Below are 25378 nucleotides of genomic sequence, written 5' to 3' on the forward strand. Positions count from 1 at the left end.
TGGCTCCCGGGCCCCAGGCTCAGATTTCAGGCGTCGCGGCTCGTCAGTTAGGACAGAGAGGGTCGGAGGCAGGTTACTAACGAAGACGGGCGCGCTCGGAGTCTGCTCAGGGGCCGGCCCCCGCGACCCCCGGAGCACCGCCTGACCCGGCAGCCCCACTTGGCAGGCGGCGGGAAGCGGCCCTCTCGCCTTTGCCAGCTTGATTGGACAGAGCTCCACGAGGGGGCGACCAGGAACCACGTGCCGCCGAGTCCTCTCCCGAAACTACAACTCCCAGGCGGCGCAGGGTCCCGCCCGCCTCGCCTCGCCCTCTGTCGGCGCCCATTGGCCGCCGCGGGAGGGGGCTAGGCGGTCTCCAGGGCGACGGGAGGCGCTCGGGGCATCCGAGGCGGGGAGGCGGGTCCGCCCCCTATTGTGTGGCTGCGGGAGTGGAACCGAGCGGTGCAGAGCAGGTGAGGGCGGGGGCGTCCTGGGGGCATAGAAGTGGGGGTACTGGCGGGGGCGAGAAGAGCGGGGTAGAGTTGCGGGGGACCGCAGAAGGCGGGGAGCTCTGGAGAGAAGTGGGATTCTATGGGGAGTAGAACTAGGGGAGTTCCGGGGAGTGAGGTGGAATCGTTGGTGGGCGAGCGGGGGTCCTGGGGAACTGGAGGCCGTCTGGCGGTAATACGGAGCAGTTCCCGGTGGGCTCCGAAGGCGCGAGGAGTTCCAAGGGGCCAGAGGATGCGGGGGAGAGGCGATTGCTGAGGTGGGCATCAGAAGTGTATTGTGGGCTGAGGCAGGGATTCCGGGAGGGGAATTCCCGGGAGGAGAGGATGGGGAGAAGGGGGGGAGGGTGCATTTTCAGGAGGAGACCGGGAAGGGTCCTGCCGCAGTTGGAGATCGGGTGTGAGAGGGTTGAGAAGTGGGGATAACTGGGCAGGGAGTCCTGGGAGAATGGGGAGACTGGAAAGAGGAGGAGTGGGGTGGAAATGGTGGGGGTTCGGGTGTTGGAAAGATCTTAGGAAATGCATCCCATTCTGGGGATGCCTGGGTCTCACACAGTTGGCTCAGGAAAGAATTGGGGATTTCTACACTTGGAAAAAAGGGTTTTCAGGAAAGTATGGGATAGCCGGCTGAGGCAGCAGGAAGCAGGGGGAATGCCTGGGGGGGAATTGCCAGGAGTGAGTGAGATGTACCAGCCCTAAGTAGAGGCAGGGATCTGACTGGCATGTGGTGGATGTTTTATGGCCTGTGCTGAGCTGTGAGGTCAGGTGGAGGCCCCAGCACATTCCAGCCTGCCTTGCCTGGCCCAGGCTGCCCTAGGACCTGGTGGGTAAGACTTTCAGAAGTTCCTGCCTGCCATGCCCAGGGCTCATTGTGTGCAACTGAGCGCCCACGGGCACTTCAACCACTCATGAAGCATGCCCCCAGGGTTGTGGAGGGGAGGGCTGGGCAAACTCAGCACCCTGAGGATGTTGGAGGGAAGGAGTGGGTGGAGTTGGGCTCAGGCACCTGGGCCTGGTACCTGGTGGAGGGAGAGCTGCCTGGCGGCATGAGGGAGAGGGTGGGCCAGCTGCCAACCCTAGGACTTGCCCAGACCTGGGGGATGCTGCCTGGGCCCCAGACCAGCAGTTGAGGGAGGCAGCTCCTCCTCTCTGCTGTGACTGGCTCACTCACTGCCAAAGCAGAATTGGGGAGGCTGAGTGGAGAAAGAGGCCACAGGGTCCCCAGCTTCTAGCAGTCTTCATAGAGGATGGGAAATAGAGCAAATGGTTGTGGGGGGTGCCCTAGGGGCCATTTTGGGGGGCGAGAGCACTGAGGGGCCTGGATTCTAATGCCTTAGACTGGCCCCTGCTGCCTGAGCAGAGATCCTCAGGGTCTTGTTGGTCACAGTAGGGTGGAGATGAGAGGATGGGTTCCATCTTGCTGTCTGTGACCTTGCTAGCATCAGTAGTAAGGAAAGAGAAGGGACAGCCTGGGCCATGGGGGGTCTTAATTTTCCATGCTTCCCTGAAAAATCTTCTTCCAAGTGTGGAAGCAGCCCCAACTCTCTCCCAGCTGTTTTCCAAGGCTCTTAGAAAACCCTTAGCACCCCCAGAATCCCTCTGCTTTCCTTAAGATCTTCCCAACTCCCCTCTCCCCCTTACCTTGCTCCCAGTGCTGCCATGCTAGCTCTGACGTCTTTTGGTACATCTTCTGGGCTCCAGGATTGACCAGCCCTGTGTGTTGCCTTGCCCTTGCTTCTAGATCTGGTGGTTCTTCAGAGAACAGCGTCTGGAGGGGTTGCATGAGCCAAACCCTTAGAGTTTGGACGAGTGGGAGCGGAAAGCTGCTACTGAGGCCCATCAACAGAAGCGACCCCAGCGTGCTGGGCAGAAGACCTCACTCGGCCCCTCCAACTGAGCTCCTGTGGCTAGGAGGGGCCGGGTAAGCGGGAGAGCTGGGCTATGGTTTGGTGCCTCAGTCTGGCCATCCTCAGCCTGATCATCAGCCAGGGGGCTGACGGTGAGCTGCGTCCCTGTGGTTCAAGAACTCCCAACGGGTAGCTGGTGTCCCCCAAGAGGTTCTTTGTTAACACGGGACGGGAGGGGAGGACTGGGACTGGTCCTGGAGAAGTTGGGGGATCCTGCTGCCCCCCAGAGTCCTGGGAAGCCTACAGAGGTACGGATGGAGCCTCTTGTCCCAGCCCTGACTCCAGCCCCCCGCTGTGCCCTGCTGCCAACCCACCTTGCAGGTCGAGGGAAGCCTGAGGTGGTCTCTGTGGTGGGCCGGGCTGGGGAGAGTGTTGTGCTGGGCTGCGACCTGCTGCCCCCGGCCGGCCGGCCGCCCCTGCACGTCATCGAGTGGCTGCGCTTTGGATTCCTGCTTCCCATCTTCATCCAGTTTGGCCTCTACTCCCCGCGCATCGACCCTGATTACGTGGGTAAGCCTTCTGCTTAGGAGGGAGGTAGAGTGGGGCCGAGGCCGCATATCAACTGCTCTGTCGCTGCCCCACTCTCATCCCCAGCTCCACTGCCTTGACCCCGTTTAACAGGCCCAGTTCTGTCCCAGGCAGTGTTAATTCGCTTTAGGATCCTTTCATTTACACATGCTTGCGTGCATGCGCTTGCACAAGGTGATGGCTGTGCTGTTGGGAGCTCCAGGTAGTCTGTTCCAGAGGGGATCTGCAGCCCTGATCTGAGTAGCTAACCGCTCTTTCCAGGTCTCATCTTGAAACCTCCCAGATGGCAGGCCCCTCTTCCACTGTCTCCCCTACTTGGCCCTATCTGCTCACTCCGTGTCCTCTCCTATCCACTGTCTTCAGTCCTAGCTCAGTCTTCTAAGGGTGGGCGGATGGGCCACAGGGTGAATGGGGCTGCGGCCTCTCTGCTGCTCAGTGGAGGCTCAGCCTGATTCTTACTGCAGAAGGGCAGGTGCACATTGCGGGTGGGTGGGTGGCCTCACTCCCCGAAAGTCAGCGCCTGAATAGCACAGGGCTGGGGTGCTGCCTCGGGGTGGGGTGGGCTCCTGTGCAGACTTGGCCCCCCTGCAGCCTTCTGCTGTGCCCCAGCTGGCTCCCTCGAGTGGCTCAGCCTCTTTCCAATCCCAGATGGAGCCTTAATCTGAGCGGTTTAGCTCCACTGCTCAGAGGGCCTTGTGGGAGGTCCAAGGATGGGCCTGGGCTGCTGGGCCAGAGAGAGCCCTGTTGCCCCCTCCTTGGAGGGGAGGCCCAGGGAAGGCCACCTGGGTGTGGATGGTGGGCTCCCGCCTTTTGCCTCTTTGGTTTGAATCCTGAGGGAAGCCCTGGGATTGGCTGAGCTCTTGCCACGGGGTGGGCCGAGCAGAGAGGGGAGGAGGCGCGGGCAGGTGCATCGGAAGGGAAGAGTTTATTTTCGAGTGGGGGCAGTTATTGGCAAACAGCCTGGTGGGAGTGTGTGTGTGTGTGTCTACACAAGGCCTGTGGGAACGGGTGAGAGCCGACCCCAATTAGTGCAGTGGAGAAAATCGGCTTGTGCCCGCCAGCCCCCTCCCTCTCTGCCTCTGGCTGCACCAGCCTGGGAGGGGTTTGGGGCTACCCTGGGAGGGGCTGAGGCTGGACAGATTGACAGCGCCCCCAGCCTTGGGGAGAAGGAGGGGGCAAGGCAAGCGGGAGGTGCAGGAGAAGTGGGAGAAGGGCTTTTCCTGGGACCCCACCAGGGAGATGTGAAACTTTTCCTTTGCTCCAGCTTCTGTCTTGTCATGAAGTGCCTCAGGCCAACAAGCCACTGGGCGGCTGGCGACTTCATGACCAGTGGGTTTTCCTTTGGTCCCTGTGTCGTTCCTTGAGCCACAAGGGCTGTAAGCAGCAACCTGTGGGGCTTTCTTGCCGCCCCTACCCTCTGTTCCCACCCCTGCTGGCCTGGAGCTCCTGGTCAGGTCTGAACTGGTCTAGGGGAGTCAGGACCCCCGCAGGGAGGCCCCTGAGCCCATTAACCCTTTGACTGCCTCACAGTGTGGAAGGGGCCTCTCAGCCTTTGTGTAGGGGACTCCGGACTGCAGTTGCTAAGCAACAGGAGGTGGAGGTTGCTAAGGACAATGCCATTCTGTCATAAACTCTCTGGCCAGTGGAGGGGAGATGGGCTTGGGACTGTGCGTGAGACTGGTGGCCTAGAATGTGTGGGGAGCCACGGGAACGGGGACGGCTGTTGAGCACTGTGGGAAAGCTTCCAGTCTTTGAGGATTCTAGAAGGCATCCAGCAGAGGAGACTGGGTCGACAAACTAATGCAAAAGTAGCAAAAAGCAGCATAAAGCAAGCGAGAGCAAAAGGTTAGGATTCAGTTAGCTGCAGGGTGTCGTGTGCTCAGCTTGGTGTGAAACTGTCACTGGCACCCTGGTCCCAGTCTTCCCCATCTCTCCTGGGAGGGCTCTCCAACCAAGTCTTTGCATCCCTGGGACTGGCCTTAAACCTTGGCTTTGGTGCTCCATTTTGGGGGGTGTTATTAAGATGCCGCCTGCATTTTCTCAGTGGCCTGAGTTACTCGATAAAATCTGGTTATCTCATTCTCCATCAAGAACTCCCACAGTCACTCTACTGACTTCCCCTTATTCCCTTTTATCCTCCCAAATCCTCTCCTCTGCCTAATGCAAGTCTCCCAGAAGCCTTCCTTACTCCCCTGGCTGCATGGTGCAATGTCTAGGCACGGCTAGCACCACCGAATTTCTGAGAGTATAGAGGGTATACACCTGCTTGTGTACCTGAGTATGGGTTCCCTGGCTCCTGAAAGCTTGAGATAGAGACAAGACTCTGGTTTCCTACATATACCCCGGCACTGGGAAGATCCAAAGTCCACTGGGAAAGACAGACTTCTGGGAAGTGGGCGCAGGAATCAGGGGAACTTGGGAATGCTGCCCCTGGACACCTCCCTGCTCTTCTGCAACATCCAGGTCCAGCAGCCCACGTCTCACAGAGCAGTTGGGGCACAGAGTATGCTCCACTGCATATCCTGAGAAGTAGACATTTGAGACTGTTACCCGTGGGCTCCCAGCATCTCTGGAGTGAGAATACACAGATGATGCTTGGTGCCTTGAACGTCACTGGATCTTACCCGCAGAGCTGTGTGGAGAGAGCACACTGCATGTGGGAACTGGCCTGGTTTTGTTACTTACCACCCATGGACAGAAACTTAACATTAGTTCCTTCATCTATAATGGAATTCTTGAGAAGATTAGTAACAATGCCTAACACTTACTATGTGGCCTATACTCAGTCTCTTTCCTTCCTTCTCTGTAGTGCTAGGTCAACATAATGAAGTGCTACTATCCTGTGGGACATAGAAGAGGTGGCAGTCATATGGCTATGGGCATAGAAGAGATCCTCAGGGCTAAGTGGGCAGGCAGCTTGGGGTTCCTGAGGAATCCTATGGGGGGTGGGTGGTGGTGGAGGGTATGGTTATGTTAAATATTTACCTGCTGGGCCTAGTCTTATCTCAGGGAGGGAAGTTAAACATCCAGCCCTGTAAGCAGGTCCACCCATACCAGAGACTCCACACCCCTGGAACACATTCTTGGGGGGGGGGACAAAAAGACCCAAGTCAGCCTCAGCTTGGTCACTCTCTTCACTCAGTTCTCTTTCGGCAAAGTCACTCAGGAGGCAGAACAGAAGCAGATTGGAGGGGTGAATGTACCAGCAGCTCCAAGGAGGGCTGAGGTGGGTGCAGGGCTAAAGGACTTTTCCTACCCCACAGGCTGTAGCAAGTGTCATCTGTCCATCTCAGAGGCCAAGGTCAGGGTGGGCAACAAGGGAGGAGGTTGTGGGCAGGAAGACCTGTTAGTTATCTGTTGGAGTAGCCCAGGTGAGAGATCCTACAGGTGTCAAGGTGAATACATAAATAAGGAAATGAACATATTTAGGAGGTGGGATTGAGCAAGTATGTAGCTGTGGGGTAATAGAGGAATCCAGGTGATAGCAAGTTTCTGGTCAGCTGACTCGGGGTGGGTGGTGCGGTCCACTGATGCAGGGAGAGATGTGTTACCAGATAAGGGACAGGGCCAGTCTTGGGTGCAGCCCTCTGATCTCAAACCTTGAGCCCATTCATTTGTTCAACAGCCTCTATCCAAGCACTCACGGATGCCAGGCACTGTGCTGCCTTCCTTCCCTACCCTCTCTCTCCCCTCCACACCTCCCCAGGGGTTTTCTGTTCTCTCACTGTTCTAGACGAGGAAACTGAGTTAGATAGCTCACCCAGCGGGGTACACAGAAGATCTGGGCTTGTGCCTAGGTCCATCTGGCTCCCAAGGGGCGCCTTTCTCATCAGGCTGCACTGCCAGGGGCCTGAGAAGCTGTCTGGGATGTGGGCTCCCATCAGAGGAGGGTGCTGAGGGTGCCCTCAGCCTGAGCCTGGTGGCATGGTATGGGTGCTGAGGGTGGAGAGGAGCTGTCTGCCTGGGCTGTGGTTGTGTGGCTTTGTGGAGCTGTTCAGTCAGCTGGGACTGGAGTGCCCTGGGGCGCGGAGGGGCTGGGCAGAGAGGCTGCTGACTTTGCTGCCTGGCTGGGCTGGACTCTGGCCACCCTAAGGCGCTTAGGCTGCTGATAATAGCCCTAGGGGATTAGGGGCTTTGGCAGGCGGGGTCTGGGGCCCTGCTAGGGCCCCAGACACTGCTGAGGCTTCCGGAGACAGGGTCCTCTGGGAGTCCCTGTGTTGCTTTCCCAAAAACAGCCCCCTTTGTAGGTGGACTGAGTAAGATTCCCTGGGGGTGGGGGGTGGGGTAGGGGAGCAAGTGCTTGGCCCTCCCCTCCCCAGAACAGCTCAGGAAGCGTTCATCGGAGCAGTTCATCCACCTGCTGCCTCCTGGGTGTCTGTCTATTTGAAGTCAGACCTGACGTGGTCAGAGAGCTGAATGCAGGGCGCTGCCCTCAGTGATCCCAACCCCATCTGTGCCTCTGCAGACCCTGCTCTCAGCACACCTGGGCAGACTGAGACTGCTCTGAACATTGTGTCCAGGGGTTTGAGGCTCCCATGGGGTCCCTTCAGCACCTTTGATTCAGGGCCCCTTCCTCAGGACGAGTCCGGCTGCAAAGGGGGGCATCGCTGCAGATCGAGGGGCTGCGGGTGGAAGACCAGGGCTGGTACGAGTGCCGCGTGCTCTTCCTGGACCAGCACAGCCCCGAAGAGGACTTTGCCAACGGCTCCTGGGTCCACTTGACAGTCAACTGTATGAAGCTGGGGAGAAAGGGAGGGGAGGGCCACTGTGGGGACCCCTGGCTGGAGGGAGAAAGGGGAAGAGGGAGTTCTCTTTCTATCCCACAAGCAGTTCCAGGACCCCCTCCCTTCCGGACACACCCTGTTTGCTCAGTGGTTGTGTTTTCCCCCTCCCCCCAACTCCCACCCTTTTTCAGTTCTTCAAATCTGAATCAGAGCAGCCTTCTAGGTCTCTTTCGGGAATTTCCTCCTCCTCTCCCCTCCTGCCTCCCTGACCCAGGAGATAGGTTGGTGTGTGGGGAGCCCCTTGGTCTGTGAGTGAAATACAACACTGTGTTTTTAAAACACCTTGTTACATTAATTCTGTCTCACCCCTAAGGAGGGAGGGCACAGTCACTCTTCCTGTTCCACAGGTGGGAGGGAGTGGGGCTCCCAGGGGCTTGGTTGTTCCCCTCATTAGCAGCATCAGAGACCTGGCTTCCTGACTCCCAGAACAGTGCAGCCTGTGCTCACTGGCACAAGCCAGTGCATGGAAATGGGCTGCTGCCTGCCTTACGTGGCCCAGAGCTAGACAGTGATGGCTGCAGCCCTGAGTGGTCCCCTGGCCCTTGCACAATGCTCTTCCAGCTGCGAGCCCCTCTGGCAACCCCTGATGCCTCTCTCCCCCGCAGCACCCCCTCAATTCCAGGAGACGCCTCCCCTGGTGCTGGAAGTACAGGAACTGGAGCCTGTCACCCTGCGCTGTGTGGCCCGCGGCAGCCCCCAGCCTCACGTGACTTGGAAACTCCGAGGACAGGACCTTGGCCAGGGCCAGGGTCAAGTGCAAGTGAGTCTTGGGGCGTAGGCAGAGTGGGCCAGCTAGAGTGTGAAGGGAGTATGGGGGCCTGGGAGTAGAGCTGGAGGACTGAGTGGGTCGAGGCCTGGGAAGAGGTGGGATGGAGGAGGGGCTTGCATTAGCTGCCCAGAGCCTGGGGTGCTGCCTCCCTCTGCTGGCCAGCCTTGGAAGTACAGGATCTGAGGCTGTGACTAGAGGGACCTGCCTTACCCAACTCCTTCCCCAGGTGCAGAACGGGACGCTGTGGATCCGGCGGGTGCAGCGTGGCAGCTCTGGGGTCTACACCTGCCAGGCCTCCAGCACCGAGGGCAGCGCCACCCATGCCACCCAGCTGCTGGTGCTAGGTTCTCTGCGGGGAGGGCTGGAACCAGGGCTTCCTGTGTGGGAGGATTGGGACCTGTGGCTCGGGAGGCACACAGCAGGGTGGGCAAGACTTGTGCCATGGGAGGTGAGGGGGCTGTGGCATAAGCTGTTGCCTGAAACCAGCATCTTCACTTAGTTTTTTTTTTTTTAAGATTATTTATTTATTTGAAAGGCAATGTGACAGAAGACGGGGGTGGGGGGGGAAGGAGGGAGGAAAACAGATATCAAAGGGGAGAGAGAGAGTTTTCTCTTTGCTGGTTCACTCCCCAAATGGCCACAACAGCTGTGGCTGGGCCAGGCTGAAGCCAGGAGCCAGAAGCCTCTTCCAGGTCTCCTTCATGGGTGTGGGGGTCCACGCACATGGGCCACCTTGTGCTGCTTTCCCAGGTGCATTAGCAGGGAGCTGGATTGGAAGCAGAGAAAACAGGACTTGAATTAGCACCCCAATATGGGATGCCATGGTTGCAAGCTGTGGCTTAACCTGCACCACAATGCCAGCCCTGGCACATCTTAAAAGAAAGAATCAATAGTCAAATAACCACTTAGTACTCAACAATGTTACAATGAAAAGGGGGCATGCATGCTGGTGTGAGGCTGTGAACCTCCTGACACCACGGAGCCCTATTCTCATCTATATCAATGACTGTTACTGGAATTCAGTTGGGCTCAGCTGAGCACAGCTAACCTGGCTGAGACCTTCCCTTTAGAAGAGATGCGTTGGCCTCACTGTATCCCTGAGTTCCACATACATGCATTCCAGCAGGCATGGATTGAAAATATTTGGGGGGGCTGGCACTGCGGCTCAGCGGGTTAACGCCCTCGCCTAAAGCACTGGCATCCCATATGGGCACCGGTTCTAGTCCTGGCTGTTCCACTTCTGATACAGCTCTCTGCTATGGCCTGGGAAAGCAGTACAGGATGGCCCAAGTGCTTGGGTCTCTGCACACACATAGGAGACCCAGAGGAGGCTCCTGGCTCCTGGCTTCAGATCAGCACAGCTCCGGCTGTTGCGGCTAATTGGGAAGTGAACCAGTGGATGGAAGACCTCTCTCTCTCTCTCCTCTCCTCTCTCTGTGTAACCCTGACTTTCAAATAAATAAATAAATCTTAAAAAAAAATAGAAAATATTTGAGGGGGAAAAGCTTGCACTGATACTGAACATATACAGGCCTTTTTTCCTTGTCGTTATTTCCTAAACAGTGTAACAACTGTTTACGTGGCATTTATGGAGTCTTGGGTATTGTAAATAAGCAGGAGATGATTTAAAGCATCCGGGCGGCTGGTATAGGTTCTGTGCACATACAGTTGTGTGTAAGGGACTTGAGCACCCACAGATCTTTGTAGCCATGGGTGGGGGTGTGCTGGAACCAATTCCCAAGGGCACCAAGGGATGACTGTGTGAGGCCTGCACTCTACCTTCACTGGGGCCTGTCATCTATACAGCCACGTGTTGCTCTCCGTGGTGCTGTAAGGAGGGCAGTGCCCGGTCATTAAGGGCACAATGCCTGGTGTCAGGAGCAGCAAGCAGTCACAGGCATTTTGCAGGAGGTGTGTGGCTTGGCCAGGCCCTCAGGAAAGACATTCCAGACTGAGAGGTTTAGAGAGCAAAGGGCGTGAGCATGGCGGGAGGACAGCCAGCTGCCCTCTGAGAGGACTCCCAAGGCACAAGTGGACAGGTGGTCGTCCAGGCAGGGGGACTGGGTCACAGGGCTCCAGAAGACCGAGTAAAAAAAAAGTGTGAGCTTAATGTGGTAGGAGCCAGGGGCTGGCTGCAGGTTCTTGAGCAGACTTCTGTGACCAAAGGGGACAGTTCTGGCATAAGGGAGCCTGGAGTTGGGTTGCTGCAGCACCTGGGGGCAGCTGGGTGGGGGTGGAGGCACTGAGGTGATTTAGGGTGTGACAGGCAGGATAGGGGCTGATAGCAGGGAATTTCATCCCGTGGGTGGGAGAACTTGGGAAGGGGAATGAGTGTGGGGAGAGAAGGGATCTGTTCCATGGAGAGCAAGTTTCCCCCAGGCCCTGCGAGAGCCAGCCCTATGTTTCAGATGTAGAAGTGGCCTGAGGGTCTGGGGAGCCCTCCGGCTGAAGCCACCTCCCTCCTCTCGTGCTCCCCACAGGAGCCCCCATCATCGTGGTGCCCCCCAGGAACAGCACGGTCAATGCCTCCCAGGATGTGTCTCTGGCCTGTCAGGCTGAGGCGTACCCCACCAACCTCACCTACAGCTGGTTCCAGGATGGCACCAATGTCTTCCATATTAGGTATGGCTGCCCACATCGGGAGCACGGGAGGCAAGGACTTGGTGCACAGTCTTGGGGAGCCCCTTGACTGGGCCCAGCCTGGCCTCTCCTCACACATGCCACGTTGCAGCCGCCTGCAGTCCCGAGTGCGGATCCTGGTGGATGGGAGCCTGCGGCTACAGTCGGCCCAGCCTGATGACGCTGGGCGCTATACCTGTGTGCCCAGCAATGGCCTCCTGCACCCGCCCTCTGCCTCTGCCTACCTCACTGTGCTCTGTAAGCCTGACCGCGGCCCCTTCCCTGCCTGCCGCCCTCCCCTGGGCCAGTCCCCTCATTTGCCACTGTTTTCTCCAGACCCAGCCCAGGTGATAGCAATGCCTCCTGAGACACCCCTGCCCGTGGGCATGCCAGGGGTGATCCGGTGTCCGGTTCGTGCCAATCCCCCACTGCTCTTTGTCAGTTGGACCAAGGATGGACAGGCCCTGCAGCTGGACAAGGTATAGACTTGGGGTAGAGGGTAGGGAGGTCTTAGCTTGACGTTATGCTGGTCAGAAGGACAGCTGGGGTGGAGTTGGCTCAGTTTAATTCAGTTCACTGACATGGGAACATACACTTCTCACAAGATATTGTGCTGGGGCCAATAGGCATCCATCCTTAGGGTCAAGGGGAGGGAAAGCGATGTAGACATTTTGCTAGGTGACCACAGATGGACAAGTGCCCGCCTCTTCGGCCTGGCTGAGGATAGATCAGTGACAAGTTCTGGGACTTCTAGAGTAGACCTGGAATGCTGGATGTCAGTCCATGCAGAAAGCAGGCCCAGAGGCAGGACAAAGTGTAGTACATGTCTGGACGAAGGAATTGTACATTTGGTGGGAGCCACAGTGCTTGCAGGGACATGAATGGTACAGAGAAGGCTGGAAAGACAGGCTGGGGCCAAATGGAGGAGCTGTCGACACTGGGCTAATATTACCTCATTCCAAGGTGATTGGGATCTTTTGCTTGTCTGAAGAAGCTCTAAATTCCTTGAGGCCTGGCATTGCATCTCTTAATTGTAGTGTCCTCTGGGCTTCCACAGTTGTAGTACTCAATACATTTTTGTTGGATGTTTAGAAAAAAAAAAAAAGTCTAAAGACAGCCGGAGCCAGTGAAGCCTCTTTCAGCAATGGTAAGACAGCACCAGAGACATGATTAGAAGCTGAGTTTGGGGCTGTTTCTGGGGCTGTTGAAATGGCCCAGGAGAGAGGGCAGGAAGTCGGGGTTAGCAAGGAGACCGTGAGGACTTTCTGGGATGACTTGCTTGGGAAGGGAGAGTGAAGGAGTGGGAGGGGTCCTCTAGCAAGGGGGGCAGAGGAGATTTTCATATAGGAAAGGAGCTGGTTTAGGATGAAAATGGAGGATTTATCATGGATCACTGGCTGGACAGTCAGGCGAGGCCCCAGCAGGCAGGGAGCCCCCCCACACACACACACCATGTGTGCCATTCACACTGTCATTTTCTGAGTGACACCCCTGGAGCTGTGCAGTCACGGCCTCACCCGTGGGAAGTGGCCTCTCTGGAGGAATGGGATGCAGTGGGTGGTGCACCTGGACTAGAGGTGTGGGTTTCCAGCACCACCTCCTCCTGTTGCTTGGCCTGTCCCTGTCCCTGTCACGCCTTGCTGAGTTCCTGTCTCCAGTGCTCTTCTCCTCTGCTCTCCAGTTCCCAGGTTGGTCCCAGGGCACGGAAGGCTCGCTGCTCATTGCCCTGGGAAATGAGGATGCCCTGGGAGAGTACTCCTGCACCCCCTACAACAGTCTGGGTACTGCCGGGCCCTCCCCCGTGACCCGTGTACTGCTCAAGGTGAGGCCCCAGGGCGGAAGAGATGTGTTAAGTCTGGGCTGACGTGCGGGGGTAGTGTTGAGGGGAACAAGACACATCTAGGGAGGGGCTTCCTTCCAAGTCTGTGTTAACCATAGAGACCATAGCAATTGGTAGATGCCATTCCAGAGGATTCTGCAAGAATGGTGCTAGGGAGGCGAACCATCAATCACAACGCATCCGTGGAGTGGGCTGGCCTGTCCTCCCCAGCTCGCACTGACCAGGGCTGTGCTTCTTCCCTTGGGAACTCTAAGGAAGGGAGCAAAGGGGCGGGAGGAGGGGTATTGTGCAGAGGGGTGTGCGTCTCCTGAGAGTCCTGCCCTGGCCCATCACTGCTTTATCTGCCCCAGTATTTCCCTCCAGCCTATGTGCTGGGCAACAGAAACACAGAGCAGAGAGAAGTTGAGAGGTGGACAAAGCGAGGTTGAGACCAGGGATAGGATGTGACAGACAGAGCCCAGAGAGGGGGCGGCCTTTGAGAGGGATGGGAAACAGGACCCTCCCAATGCCACATCTGGCCCGCAGGCTCCCCCAGCGTTTGTAGAACGGCCCAAGGAAGAATATTTCCAAGAAGTAGGGCGGGAGCTACTCATTCCCTGCTCCGCCCAGGGAGACCCCCCTCCTACAGTCTCCTGGGCCAAGGTAAGGCTTCTGACCCTGCTCAGCTTCCATCCATGCCTGCTGCACCCCTGCCTCTTCATACCTCAGGGCATTTGTGGGAAGGAGGAGGATGGGGGGAGGAGAGGACTGCAGGGGCAGGGCGGGGAGGAAAGCAGAGTTGCCCGGAGAGATGCGTGGCACCCTTGGTGAGGGGTGGCCGCGTGTGTCCTCAGGCCTGACCAGTGGTTCTGTAGGTGGGCCGGGGGCTGCGGGGCCAGGCCCAGGTGGACAGCAACAGCAGCCTCGTCCTGCGACCACTGACCAAGGAGGCCCACGGGCGCTGGGAATGCAGTGCCAGCAATGCGGTGGCCCGAGTGGCCACCTCCACAAACATCTACGTGCTGGGTTAGTGCCTGGTGTGGCCCAGGGCTTGGGGGAGACTGTGTGGGACAGGACACAGGTCCTGATGATGAGTGGGGGCCAGGGGTATGTGACAAGCATCCCTCCTTCCACTCCCCCTACCCAGGCACCAGCCCCCATGTGGTCACCAATGTGTCCGTGGTGCCTTTGCCCAAGGGTGCCAACGTCTCCTGGGAGCCTGGCTTTGACGGTGGCTATCTGCAGAGATTCAGCGTCTGGTACACCCCACTGTGAGTGGCGTGCCCTGCCATCCCCCAGGCCAGCCTCACCTCTCCACCCTGAATCCCCCTGGCCCTCTGTCCTTCCTCCCTCCCCTCTATCTCTGCCTTGTTCAGATGTTCAGAGCCCAGGTCCTGAAACCTTTGATGGCTGAGTGGAAGGGAGAGGCCAGCTCCATGGACCCCACGCCTTCTCGGTCTTCCCAGTTCATGACGTGCTCTCCCCATTTCTCCATGCCCCCTCAGGGCCAAGCGTCCTGACCGAGCCCACCACGATTGGCTCTCCCTGGCAGTGCCTGTGGGCGCTGCTCACCTCCTGGTGCCAGGGCTGCAGCCCCACACCCAGTACCAGTTCAGCGTCCTGGCTCAGAACAAGCTGGGGAGTGGGCCCTTCAGCGAGATCGTCTTGTCTGCCCCTGAAGGTGAGCGCACCCTCTCGTCCCAGAGCTTCTGAGACAAGGTAGGGAAAGCCAGGATATGGGAAGCCCCGTGGGATGGGGCACAGGTGTGTGGAAGGACTGGGGTGGGGGAGCAGGATGAGGGGCACTGGGCGTCCCTGGTCTCACCTGCCTCTCTGTCCCATTCAGGGCTTCCTACTACACCACCTGCCCCCCGGCCACCCCCAACAGAGATGCCGCCTCCTTTGTCCCCTCCCCGAGGTCTGGTGGCAGTGAGGACACCCAAGGGTGTCCTCCTGCATTGGGATCCCCCGGAACTGGTCCCTCAGAGACTGGATGGCTATGTCCTAGAGGGACGACAAGGCTCCCAGGGCTGGGAGGTGCTGGACCGGGCTGTGGCGGGCACGGACGTACAGCTGCTGGTGCCAGGCCTCATCAAGGTATGCGCGGGAGGCTCGGCTCTGGTTCCCCAAATCCTACTTTCTCACCCTGCCACTCCCTCTCACGTCCTGCTCACTCTTACCTCCCAACTGCAATGACTGGGGCCCGGGTGGGCGGTACCAGGCGCTGACCCCATTCCTGGAAACCCATCCCCAGGATGTTCTCTACGAGTTCCGCCTCGTGGCCTTTGCGGGGAGCTATGTCAGCGATCCCAGCAACTCCGCCAACGTCTCCACCACCGGTGAGAACCTGGCGGGAGGGACCGGAGCGGGGCCGCAAGGGTCCGGAACCGGCCAAGCGCTCTGACCCCACAATGTTCCCGCACTGCCAGGCCTGGAGGTCTACCCATCGCGCACCCAGCTCCCGGGCCTCCTGCCCCAGCCAGTGCTGGCCGGCGTGGTGGGCGGGGTCTGCTTCCTGGGCGTGGCCGTCCTCGTGAGCATCCTGGCCGCTTGCCTCATGAACCGGCGCAGGGCCGCCCGCCGCCGCCGCAAGCGCCTGCGCCAAGGTAAGGCGGCGCCGCTGTGGACCCTGTCCTGAGCTCTTGTCCCCCAGAGGTTCAGCTCCGCTCCTGCGCGGTCCGCGTGCGCTCATACAGTCCTGCATCTGGGCTTGCCGAGCCGGTACCCCAGCGCTGTGGGGGTTGCACGCCTGGTATGCGGCAGGGGGTCTGCACCGCGGGCCTGGCGGTTCTGCCTGTGTCACCTTGTGTGTGCATGCTCTTGCAGATCCACCCCTCCTCTTCTCTCCACCGGGGAAGTCAGCTCCGCGGTAAGTTGCCCCATTCCTGTGGCTTGCTTCTGCTCTCACAGTGGCTGTCCCGGGATCCTCTGCTGCTTTTTGGGCACCTTTAGAAGAGAAGGGAGGGCCGAATGGAAGGCAGTGCAGGGGGCCCAGCTCAGGCCGTCCCGTGTTGCCTGTGCCCTCACCTCTCGCCGTGCCCTGTGCTGGTCCTGTCCACATCTGCTCTCCCTAGCCCTGTCCTGTGCTCCAGACCTGACCCTGGCTCCTGAGAGGCGGGCGAGCGCCCTCCTACAGACCTGGATCTCCTGTCCTCCCTAGCTCTGCTCCCGGCTCTGGCAGCCCCGACAGCGTGGCGAAGCTGAAGCTCCAGGGATCCCCAGTCCCCAGCCTGCGCCAGAGTCTACTCTGGGGAGAGCCCGCCCGCCCCGCCAGCCCCCACCCAGACCCGCCACCTAGCCGGGGACCCTTACCTCTGGAGCCCATTAGCCGGGGTCCAGATGGGCGCTTTGTGATGGGACCCACCGGGGTGCCCCCACAAGAAAAGCCGGGCGCAGAGCGGGCAGAACCTCGGACGCCAGCCCGGCGGCTGGTCCGGTCCTTTGACTGTAGCAGCAGCAGCCCCAGTGGGGCACCCCAGCCCCTCTGCATTGCAGACATCAGCCCCGTGGGGCCCCCTCCGGCAGCCCCGCCCAGTCCCCTGCCGGGTCCGGGACCCCTGCTCCAGTACCTGAGCCTGCCCTTCTTCCGAGAAATGAATGTGGATGGAGACTGGCCCCCCCTTGAGGAGCCCCGCCCTGCTCCGCCTCCGGATTACATGGATACCCGGCCCTGCCCCATGTCATCGTTCCTTCGCCCTCCAGATTCCCCCTCCAGAACAGGTCTTCCTGGGGCTCTAGTGGGGGCTGGGGTCGCCTCCGAACCCCCCTACACAGCCCTGGCTGACTGGACTCTCAGGGAGCGGTTGCTGCCAGGCCTTTTCCCCGCTGCCCCTCGGGGCAGCCTTACCAGCCAGAGCAGCGGGCGAGGCAGTGCCTCCTTCCTGCGGCCCCCATCCACAGCGCCCTCTGCTGGAGGCAGCTACCTCAGTCCTGCTCCAGGGGACACCAGCAGCTGGGCCAGCGGTCCTGAGAGGTGGACCCGAAGGGAACATGTGATGACAGTCAGCAAGAGGTGAGGGCGGTCCCTGCCCACCCCTGCCCTTACTGCAGCCCTGCTCCATGGTCCCAGACATCCCCAATACCCTGTGCCTCTGGCTCCAGTCCCACCCTGGACTTTTGCTGAGGTCCAGGGATTTTCATGGGGGAGCCCTTGGCCCAACCCGAGTGTGATGATCCCCTCTTCCTTCGCCCGCACTGTTAACAGGAGGAACACATCTGTGGATGAGAACTACGAATGGGACTCAGAATTCCCTGGGGACATGGAATTGCTGGAGACCCTGCACCTGGGCCTGGCACGGAGACCTGAACCAGAGCCCGAGCTAGGTGTGTGAGCCCTTCGGAAAGGCAGGCACTCCTGGCTGCGTGTCCCCCTGCAGGACCCGGCCATCCTATCTGTGCCTGTGCCCCAGTTCCTCTGCTCCGGACTGTCTTGTTCCTTGGCTCACGCAGGCTGGAAGGTCCCAGGGAGCTTCATGGCTGAGCACCCTGGGGGATCTTGAAGCTCCTTCCCTCACTGTCCTGCCTTCTTCTTGCAGGCATAAAAAGTCCAGAGGAGGGCTGCTTGCTGGATGCAGCCCGTGCATCTGGCCCCGAGGCCCGCTGTGCTGCCCTTCGGGAGGAATTCTTGGCTTTCCGCCGCCGCCGAGACGCCTCCAGGGCCCGGCTGCCAGTCTACCGGCAGCCAGCCCCCCACCCTGAACAGGCCACTCTGCTGTGAACACCCCTAACACGAGCCTGGACAAAGGCTTGTGGACCTGCAAAGGAGGGCCCCAGTAAGACTTCGCTCCCTCCTGCCCCAGTGGTGCACAACAGAACCTGACTGGGCTGGGGTGAGCTTGGTGTGAGATGTACACACTTCCGTGCTGGTGCCCTGGGTGACTGTGGGGATTGGAATAGGGATCCTAGATCTGCCCCTTGTGTGTGTGTGTTTGTGTGTGTGTGCGCACACACACGTGTGTGTGGTGCTGGTGGTGTGGGTGAAGTTTTTTACAGGTAAATAAAGAAAGTGAAAAATGTTTCTGTGTGTTACCTGGTTTTGAATCTGAGGGAGAGGTGGGAAAATCATTACAGAGGAGGAGAATCATCCTGAACAAGTACGGGTGCGTGCAGCGGCATTCCAGAAGCATTTACTGGGGCAGGCACCTGATAGAGCAGCTAAGGTGCCACAGGGGACTCCCGCAGCCTTTATCAAGCCTGGGTTCAAATCCTGGCCCTGCTTCCTGCTAATGTGCACAGTGGGAGGCAGTGCTAATGGCTCAGGTACTTGGGTCCCTGCCACCCACTGGGAGATCAGGGTTGAGTTTCAGGCTCCTGGTTACAGCCTGGCCCAGCCCTGGCTGATGTGGGCATTTGGGGAGTGAACAAGCAGTTAGAAATTCTCTCTGTCTCTCTACCTTTCAAATAAAGTAACAATAAATACATGAATATTTTTAAAAAGCATTTATTGAGTGCCTAATGAGGCCAGTTAATAAAGACCAGCCACTAAAACAAAGTTTAGCAAAAAGACAAAGTTCACTGAGACTTGCCTTAGCCCTTAGGGAGTTCTTGTCAGGCCAAAAATAAAGAAATAGTTACTGTGTGATACGATAAGTTCTGTGATAAAGCTGTGTGTTGGTTATTATCATAGCACAAAGGAAGGAGTTCAGCTCAAGTAAACATGCAGTGAATCGTGTGCTAAGGCACGTGCTACAAAGGAGGCTCCTCAAAGGGAGGTGGTGGTGATAATGACAGCATTCACCATGTGCCAGCCACCACTCTCAGCTCTTCCCCTGTGCAGGTGCACTCTCCCCAGCCGAGTTACGTGGTCCTATTAGCTCTGTTTTACAGGCTAGGGAACTGAAACCTAGCGTGCTTCGGGAATCTGCCCAAAAGTCACACAGCAGCTCAGGTTGAACAGGAAAAGCGAATCAAGAAAGGAAAACATCCCAGGCACAGGAAGAGCTCTTACGAAGGCACAGGGTGGGAGGGATACAGGACTAGGTGGGACTTGGGGAATGACAGAATGGGAAGGCTGGAGGGGACTGGTTGTTCACGTCCTTGAATATCACGTACAGTGCGGAGGCTCCTATACACCAGCTCCACTAATAGGCGTAAATGGGGACTCCACCCTGGGGACTGCTGAGGGAATATCACCCTAAACTCCGCTGCCCTCCCCCCACCTGCCACCCTTCTCCTGCTCTGAGCCCCCCTTGCTGATCCTCCTAGGACTTAAGACTGACTCCAGGTCACACAGGGGATGGCAGGGGAACAGGAGTCAGCTGTGAACCCTGGATACCAAGACCAACCACGCCCTTTGGACGGGGGTGGGGGGGGCAAGGAGTGACCTCACTGTTAGCACCTGTCCTAGCTTGAAGGAGGTGGAGGGCAAGACCACGTGGGGATGCTGTCCTGGCCTGCAAACCCCAATTCTGTCACACCCTAGTGGGGTGGGGGGAGGCTGCCTTCCTGTGGCTCCATTTACCTTGCTAACCTAGACACGCCCACAGTCTTGAGCTAACCTTGTAGGCAGAAAATTTCTTACTGGGGCACAAGTCTATGGATGGAGACCACTGCAGCTGCGGTTGTAGGCAGACTTCTCACATCCTTTAGCCTTCATTCCTACCCACCCTGCCCCTCTTAAGTTTATAGGCGCGGCGCCTTTAAACTTTCTCGGCCCTTGCCCCGCCCCTGGTCCGCCCTGTCTGAGGCGGGACCCTCCAGAAAACCCCTGGCCCCGGCTGGGCGCTACGCTTGTTGCTGAAGCCCCTGCCTGGAGTGAGCAACAGTCCAGCCCGCTTGAACGGTGAGCAGTAGCGTGGGTCCGGGCGGGAGACTGGGGGCAGGGGGATGTGCGTGGTCTTCAGAAAGCACGAAGCCAGAGCCTGAGACTTGCTCAGGGAGCTTGGGGGTCAAAGGGCTGGTTCCTGCAGGGATCCGATGACTGCTCCGCCCCAGCCCATGCTGTCAGCTCCTGTCCCCCAAAGCTGAACTTTGCCGGACAATGGGGTTCCACGAGGTTTGCGGGTGCATAGACGGACCGCCCGTCAGGAACAGAGGCTCCAGAGCCGGTCCCCATGGGGCCAAGGAAAGGAGGGCGTCGGACGTAGGTCCAGGGTCCCCGTGCGCGCCTTGGGCAGGCTCCACGCTCTCGGGGTTCTTGTGCGACCCTCCACTTCCTGGTCCTTGGAGCACGTGTGGGCACTGCCTGCGCTCTGAGTCTCCGAGGCCGCCTTTCCAGCTCGCTTTGATGTACCCGAGGTCACGGGCGGAGGCTAGGAGGTCTCCGTGCGCTGCGCCCAAGGCGGCCTCGCCGTCTCCAAGGCAGCGGTGGTCGCCAGGAGAGCCCCCGACCTCAGAAGTCTGAGGCTGCTGCCCGACCGCTCGCCAGGGTGCCCCTGTCTTCGAGGTGGGAGGGCGACTGCTCTCCAAGAACCCTTATCCCTGCCCGGGCCCCGCTGTCCCCCACGCGTGCCCCCTGCTGCTGGGAAAGCCCGTGGTGGCCGCGGGCGGGCGGGCTGCCCAAACCACTGCGTCACCCCAGCGGCGGGCCGTCGGGCGGGGGTGAGTCATCCGCAGTAACGGCCCAGGGCGTGGCGGTGGGGGTGGGGGGCGGAGGAGCGGCCTTGGGGCCAGACCTGCGGGCCGGAAGTGGACTGCAGCCTCCCCCCGCCCCGCAGGCTTCCTGGAGCCTCCTGGAGCCTGTATGGGGAGGCTCTGGGGGCGCCTGGTATCGGCGGCGCAGGAGGAAACCGGGTGGGACTGGGGATGGAATGTGGAGGTTCGGTGTGGGAGGAGACCTGTGGCCTGGACGGGCTCCCCAGCAGTTCTCTTTGACTCCAGAGCACCAGACGGGGCCAGCTCCCCCATCTCCAACCCCTCCCAATTTCTCTCTCCTGTTGCACGGGCAGACCTGACGGTAGAGCTGGCCAAGATGGGGCTGGACCCGCAGGGCCCTACCGCTCCTGAGCGACTAGTCTTTGTCCAGCTGCAGCACCAGCCCCGCCCCACCTCCAGCCCTCAGCCTCGTCCCTGCCCCTGCCCCCCCCCCCCCCCCCAGGCATTGGTCTCTAATCCTTTCCTCACTCAATTCCGTCACCCTCCAGGATTTCCAGGTATGAGCGCTTCAGTTTAGAACTCACCTTCCCCGCCCAGGGCGTTCCTTCTCCTGAATTACTTGAGTCTGCTTCTCTACACCCAGACTAACTTCCCACCTCCTCCAGTCGCTCTGCAAATCCACTGAGGCTGCCGCCTACAGAAATCCCATGCACCTGGCTCTTCCCGAGGGCGGCCCCTGGGCTCCCAGCCTCCCCTAACCAGGACTGTGTGCAGTGGGCGGTTCTGCCCGGTGCCCCCACCCTGTCTCTGTTCTTGTGTTTGGTACACAGAAGCCATGGCAACGGCCCCCACCTCGGCCCCTCCTGCTGCCCAAGCCTTGTGGCTTCCTGTTTGTGTAGCCTCTGCGTTCTTTTCTGCTCCCCACTCTTGGTGACCAGTGGGCTGCCCCTGGGGAGCTGCGCTGAGGTGGGCCCTTGGTGGGCTCCTAACCCAACGTCTTGCCTGCGTGCTGGCTTCTACCTGCTCCCTGTGGCAACTCACTTTGTGGGCTAGTGCCCTCATCATGCCCTTTTAAGATAGTTCCAACCCCAAGTCTTAGCTGGGAAGTTCCCAGGTGTTAATCTGCGCAGTGAATGGAGAGTCCCCTTGTTTTCCCAGTTAAAGCTCCGCCCTGGGTCAGCATTGGCCCCTGGATGGGGCAGATGGGGTGAGGTAAGCTTTCAGCCCAGGGTCTGGGTGGGGCCGAGGGCTGCCTTGTCTTTCCCTACTATTGCAGCCCTGTGAGCAGGGCTTGTTCCCACAGCTGTAGTCCGCTAGTCAGCTGTGCAGTTGAGGTCACTCCCTGCCAACTCACCCCCCCCCCCCAATCTTGTTCAGCTGTTGTCTTCCTTGGGCTCCATCTGTAGTGCTGGGCGTCTCCCATACCTGTCTTCCAACTGGGAAGGTCTCTGGCCTCAGCCCACAGGACTTGCAGTTCTCTCTTGTTTGAGGGGAGAGGGCAGGGTGTGTCCCCTGGGGATGGGAGGGTGGGTTGGGGGTCGGGGTGGGGGTGTGGAGCTCTCCAGATCCAGCAGCCTCAGCCCATCAGCTGCCGCCTGCACGTGGGGGTGGGACGGAGGAACAGCTGCTGGCCAGGCTGGGCCCAGCTGGGCCTGCCCCTTCCAAGAACTTCGCCCTGTGGCTCTGGCACCTCAGGGATCCAGGGCAGTGGCCCCAGAGTGGAACAGATACGCTGCAGCTGGAGGCCAGGGCCCTGCCAGCTGTGCCCACGCCTCTGGGGGAGGGAGGGTCACTCAGCAGCTACCCTCAGCCCAGAGGTGGGTCTGGCAGGTGAAATCTGTCCTGCCGGGGCAGTTCCGGTAGGGGACAGTGGAAGAGTCTGGCTTTGAGCTCTTCCTCCCCTGTGAGCCCTGGTGACTGGGTTAACCATTCCCCTGCCCGTCCTTTACTTGGGCCGTGGTGATCCCTAGGCATGGCACCTCTTGGGCCCTAGAAACAAAACCCTGAGACCCAGGTGGCCATAATGAAGCTGCTCCCAGGAGGGAGGGCTGGAAATCAGGCTGGGAAAAGGAGCTCATTGGGGCCGGCATGGTGGCACAGCAAGTAAAGCCACCGCCTGCAGCGCCGGCATCCCATATGGGTGCCAGTTCAAGGCTCGGCTGCTCCAACTCTGATCCAGCTCTCTGCTATGGCCTGGGAAAGCAGTAGAGGGTGGCCCAAGTCCTTGGCCCCCTGCACCCACGTAGGAGACCCAGAGGAGGCTCCTGGTTCCTAGCTTCGCCTTGGCACAGCTCCAGCCACTGTGGCCAACTGGGGAGTGAACCGGTGGATGGAAGATCTCTCTCTCTGCCTCTCCTTCTCTTTCTGTGTAACTCTGACTTTCAAGTAAAATAAATAAATCTTAGGAAAAGAAAAGAAAAGGGGCTCCCTGGGACAGCAGCAGCCGGTGCCCTTGCCTCCTCCTGCCTAGTCTTCCTGTCTTGAGGTTCCTGGACTGAGTGGCGGCTGGGCTGGGTTGGGCTGGGGAGGGAAGCTGTCTCCTTCCTCCCAGGCCTCAGTCACTGGATCCCGCCCGCCCTCCTGCTGATTGTGTGGGTCAGGACCCTGACTGACATTTATCTGGCCCAGCTTTCCAGGCTAGGGGAAGTGGAGGGAGTGGCTTGGTCTTAATGAGATTTAAAAATAACTTTTTAATGGGAGGATCTTTAGCGGAACTCTGCAGCTCCATAAGCCTGTGTAGAAAGGGGCGGCCATGTTCCAGGGTTGAGGGGGCTGGCCCAAGGCTCACAACCTCTGGGGGACTTTGAGGCAGCCTGGCTCCTGGTACCCCAGCAGAGCTACCTGAGGCTCATAGTGGGGCTGGTGGGATTGTGAGCCTGGGTGCATGGGAGAGAGGGAGCCAGAGTGAGTTCATTCCTGATGTCTGTCATGGCTCAGAGCCAGCTGCGGGGAGAAGAGGGGGCTCCTATTCTTGTCCTTAAAGGCAGCTACGTGTCCTGGAGATCGCCTTCTGTGGGTACCCAGACAGCTGGCTGTGTTTCATAGCAGGGAGAAGAGTCTCTGGGGAGGGGGCGGGGCATGGGGGGCTGCACCCCTCGGAGTGCCTGGCTCGCTGTGCTTAGCAGGCTCCTCTGTGTAATGTGGTGGGACCCAAGTGGTGAGGCGGTGGGTGGGGTCAGGGTGCCACAGGGAGGAGCTGCTGGCTCAGGCCAGCAGTCAGGAAACCACCCAGTTCTTAGTAACCAAGGTCTTCGAATTAAGAAAAACCCCTCCTGTGTATTTTCTCATCCTTCCCTTTCTTCCAGGTTTCCCTAAAATACCAGGCCCAGCTCCTGTATCAGCCTCCAGTCTCTGCTATCACATGCTGCTGCCAACTTAGTGACTTAGACCACACAAGTGCAGTGTCTCATAGCTCCAGAGGGCCCATCTCACTGGCTGAAGTCCAGGTGTCACAGAGCTGCCTTCCTGCCGGGGGCTTCGGGGACAGTGTCTTCTTGCCCCTCCCTGCTGCTGGAGATCACCTGCATTGCTTGGCTTGTGACCCTGTGTGATTTGATCTCTGCTTCCTCCCTCACTTCTCCCATTCTGACTCACCTGCCTCCACCTTCCCACTTAGCAAGGGCCCACTTGGATGATGAGGCTACCGTTCCCATCTCAAGAGCCTTAGCCAGGAAGTCCCTTTTTGCCATATAAGGTTAACATAGCCATGGGTTCTGGGAATTAGGACAGGGACACCTTTAGGGAGCCTTTATTCTGCCTACCACAGCTCCTAGAGGGGAAGCAGAATTTGTTTTATTATCTGTTTTCTCTTGAGAAATTCCTATTGCTTGCTGAAATCTGACAAGAGCCTGCTCGGGGACTGCCATTGTGGTGCAGCAGGTTAAGCCGCTGCCTAGAACACTGGCAACCCATAGGGCGCCAGTTCATGTCCTGACTGCTCCACTTCCGATCCAGTGCCCTGCTAATGTGCCTGGGAAAGTGGTGAATCATGGCCCTTACATGCCCGTGGGAGACTTGGATGAAGTTCCTGGAACCAGCCTGGTTGGTTGCAGCCATTTGGGAAGTGAACCAGAGGATAGATCTCCCTCTGTCTCTAACTACCTTTCAAATAGATAAATAAATCTCTTTTTTTATTTACTTATTGAAAGGCACAGTTAGAGAGAGACAGAGAGAGAAGTCTTCCATCTGCTGGTTCACTCCCCCACATGGCTGCAATGTGGGCCAGGGCCAGACTGAGGCCAGGAGTCAGGAGCTTCATCTGGATCTCCCACATGGGTGCAGGGGCACAGGCCCTTGGGCCATCTTCTGCTGCTCTCCCAGGCACATTAACTGGGGGCTGGATGGAAAGTGGAGCAGCCAAAACTTGAACTGGTGCTCACATGGGATGGCGGCTCTGCAGACAGCGGTTTAACCCACTACACCACAGCACTGGCCCCCGATAAACAAATCTAAAAAAAAAAAAAAAAAAGAGTTTATTCACCCTACTTCCAGGAAGCCTTCCCGGGCTGCTTGCGCCCATTGTGTGCAATCCTTACCCTTTCATATGCATTCATCTTGGCTCCCTGATGGCATTGTAGGCACTTTGGACTTCGTGACTTCATAACCTTTAGCAGAAATAACAAGTGCTCAACTACAACACAGTCGTTGACTGACAGGCCATCTAGCCTGTCCTCCAGCTCGCCATAGATTTCCCAGACTGCTTCCTCATCTTGTTCCTCTCCCTGCTTCACTCCCTTTCCCAGGGCTGTTAAGACTGGGGTTTGGTTGGAATGACCAGTTTGCCTTTGCTAAAGCCAGTGACCCCAAATGAAGAACTCATTTACCCAGGACCCTATTCCAGTGGGCTAATGCTTCACTCTCGTAGTGGAGCCGTTTGTTCATATGCAGTCTCTAATGAGGAACCTCTGTGTAAGGCACAAGCTACTTGTCGGGGT

At 58.7% G+C, this 25378-nt stretch overlaps 2 protein-coding genes and 1 long non-coding RNA gene across 6 annotated transcripts in view; 2 read left to right on the top strand and 1 right to left on the bottom strand.

The window, feature by feature from the left end:
* On the top strand, nucleotides 1-17920 carry IGSF9 (immunoglobulin superfamily member 9). Of its 3 annotated transcripts, none has more exons than XM_051858480.3 (21): nucleotides 2-452; nucleotides 2227-2484; nucleotides 2714-2902; nucleotides 7499-7651; nucleotides 8310-8464; nucleotides 8700-8817; nucleotides 10954-11095; nucleotides 11205-11350; nucleotides 11429-11571; nucleotides 12774-12914; nucleotides 13458-13574; nucleotides 13787-13937; nucleotides 14059-14182; nucleotides 14417-14592; nucleotides 14758-15008; nucleotides 15166-15250; nucleotides 15341-15517; nucleotides 15738-15780; nucleotides 16072-16923; nucleotides 17116-17234; nucleotides 17447-17920. In XM_051858480.3, the coding sequence occupies exons 2-21, from the start codon at nucleotides 2427-2429 to the stop codon at nucleotides 17626-17628; spliced, it is 3522 nt and encodes a 1173-aa protein (XP_051714440.3). In that variant the 5' UTR covers nucleotides 2-452; nucleotides 2227-2426; the 3' UTR covers nucleotides 17629-17920. The 3 variants fall into 3 exon arrangements, with proteins under 3 accessions (XP_051714442.3, XP_051714440.3, XP_051714441.3); XM_051858481.3 differs by lacking the exon at nucleotides 2-452 and adding an exon at nucleotides 540-745; XM_051858482.3 differs by lacking the exon at nucleotides 2714-2902 and having other exon boundaries at nucleotides 1-452.
* Nucleotides 8973-21953, bottom strand: LOC138850517 (uncharacterized). Its single transcript, XR_016210498.1, has 3 exons — nucleotides 21029-21953; nucleotides 15715-15857; nucleotides 8973-9239 (listed from the first exon to the last, which is right to left on the bottom strand). It is a non-coding gene; the product is annotated as an uncharacterized LOC138850517 (long non-coding RNA).
* The window catches only part of TAGLN2 (transgelin 2), an 8737-nt gene continuing 2995 nt past the window's right edge, over nucleotides 19637-25378 (top strand). For both annotated transcript variants that reach the window (XM_070077489.2, XM_070077488.2), the window contains exon 1: nucleotides 19637-19692. The gene's annotated coding sequence lies outside the window, so the exon portion shown is untranslated. The remainder of the gene's footprint in view (nucleotides 19693-25378) is intronic.

This window comes from Oryctolagus cuniculus, chromosome 7 (genome assembly GCF_051225735.1).
Source record: "Oryctolagus cuniculus isolate XC-2025 breed Fujian yellow rabbit chromosome 7, ASM5122573v1, whole genome shotgun sequence".
Taxonomy (NCBI): Eukaryota; Metazoa; Chordata; class Mammalia; order Lagomorpha; family Leporidae; genus Oryctolagus; species Oryctolagus cuniculus.

Coding starts and splice junctions, on each gene's coding strand:
- IGSF9 (XM_051858480.3), top strand. CDS start 2,427: ATGGTTTGGTGCCTCAGTCTGGCCATCCTCAGCCTGATCATCAGCCAG. Junction 12,915..13,457: donor TGACCCGTGTACTGCTCAAG/GTGAGGCCCCAG, acceptor TCTGGCCCGCAG/GCTCCCCCAGCGTTTGTAGA. Junction 15,518..15,737: donor CCGCAAGCGCCTGCGCCAAG/GTAAGGCGGCGC, acceptor ATGCTCTTGCAG/ATCCACCCCTCCTCTTCTCT.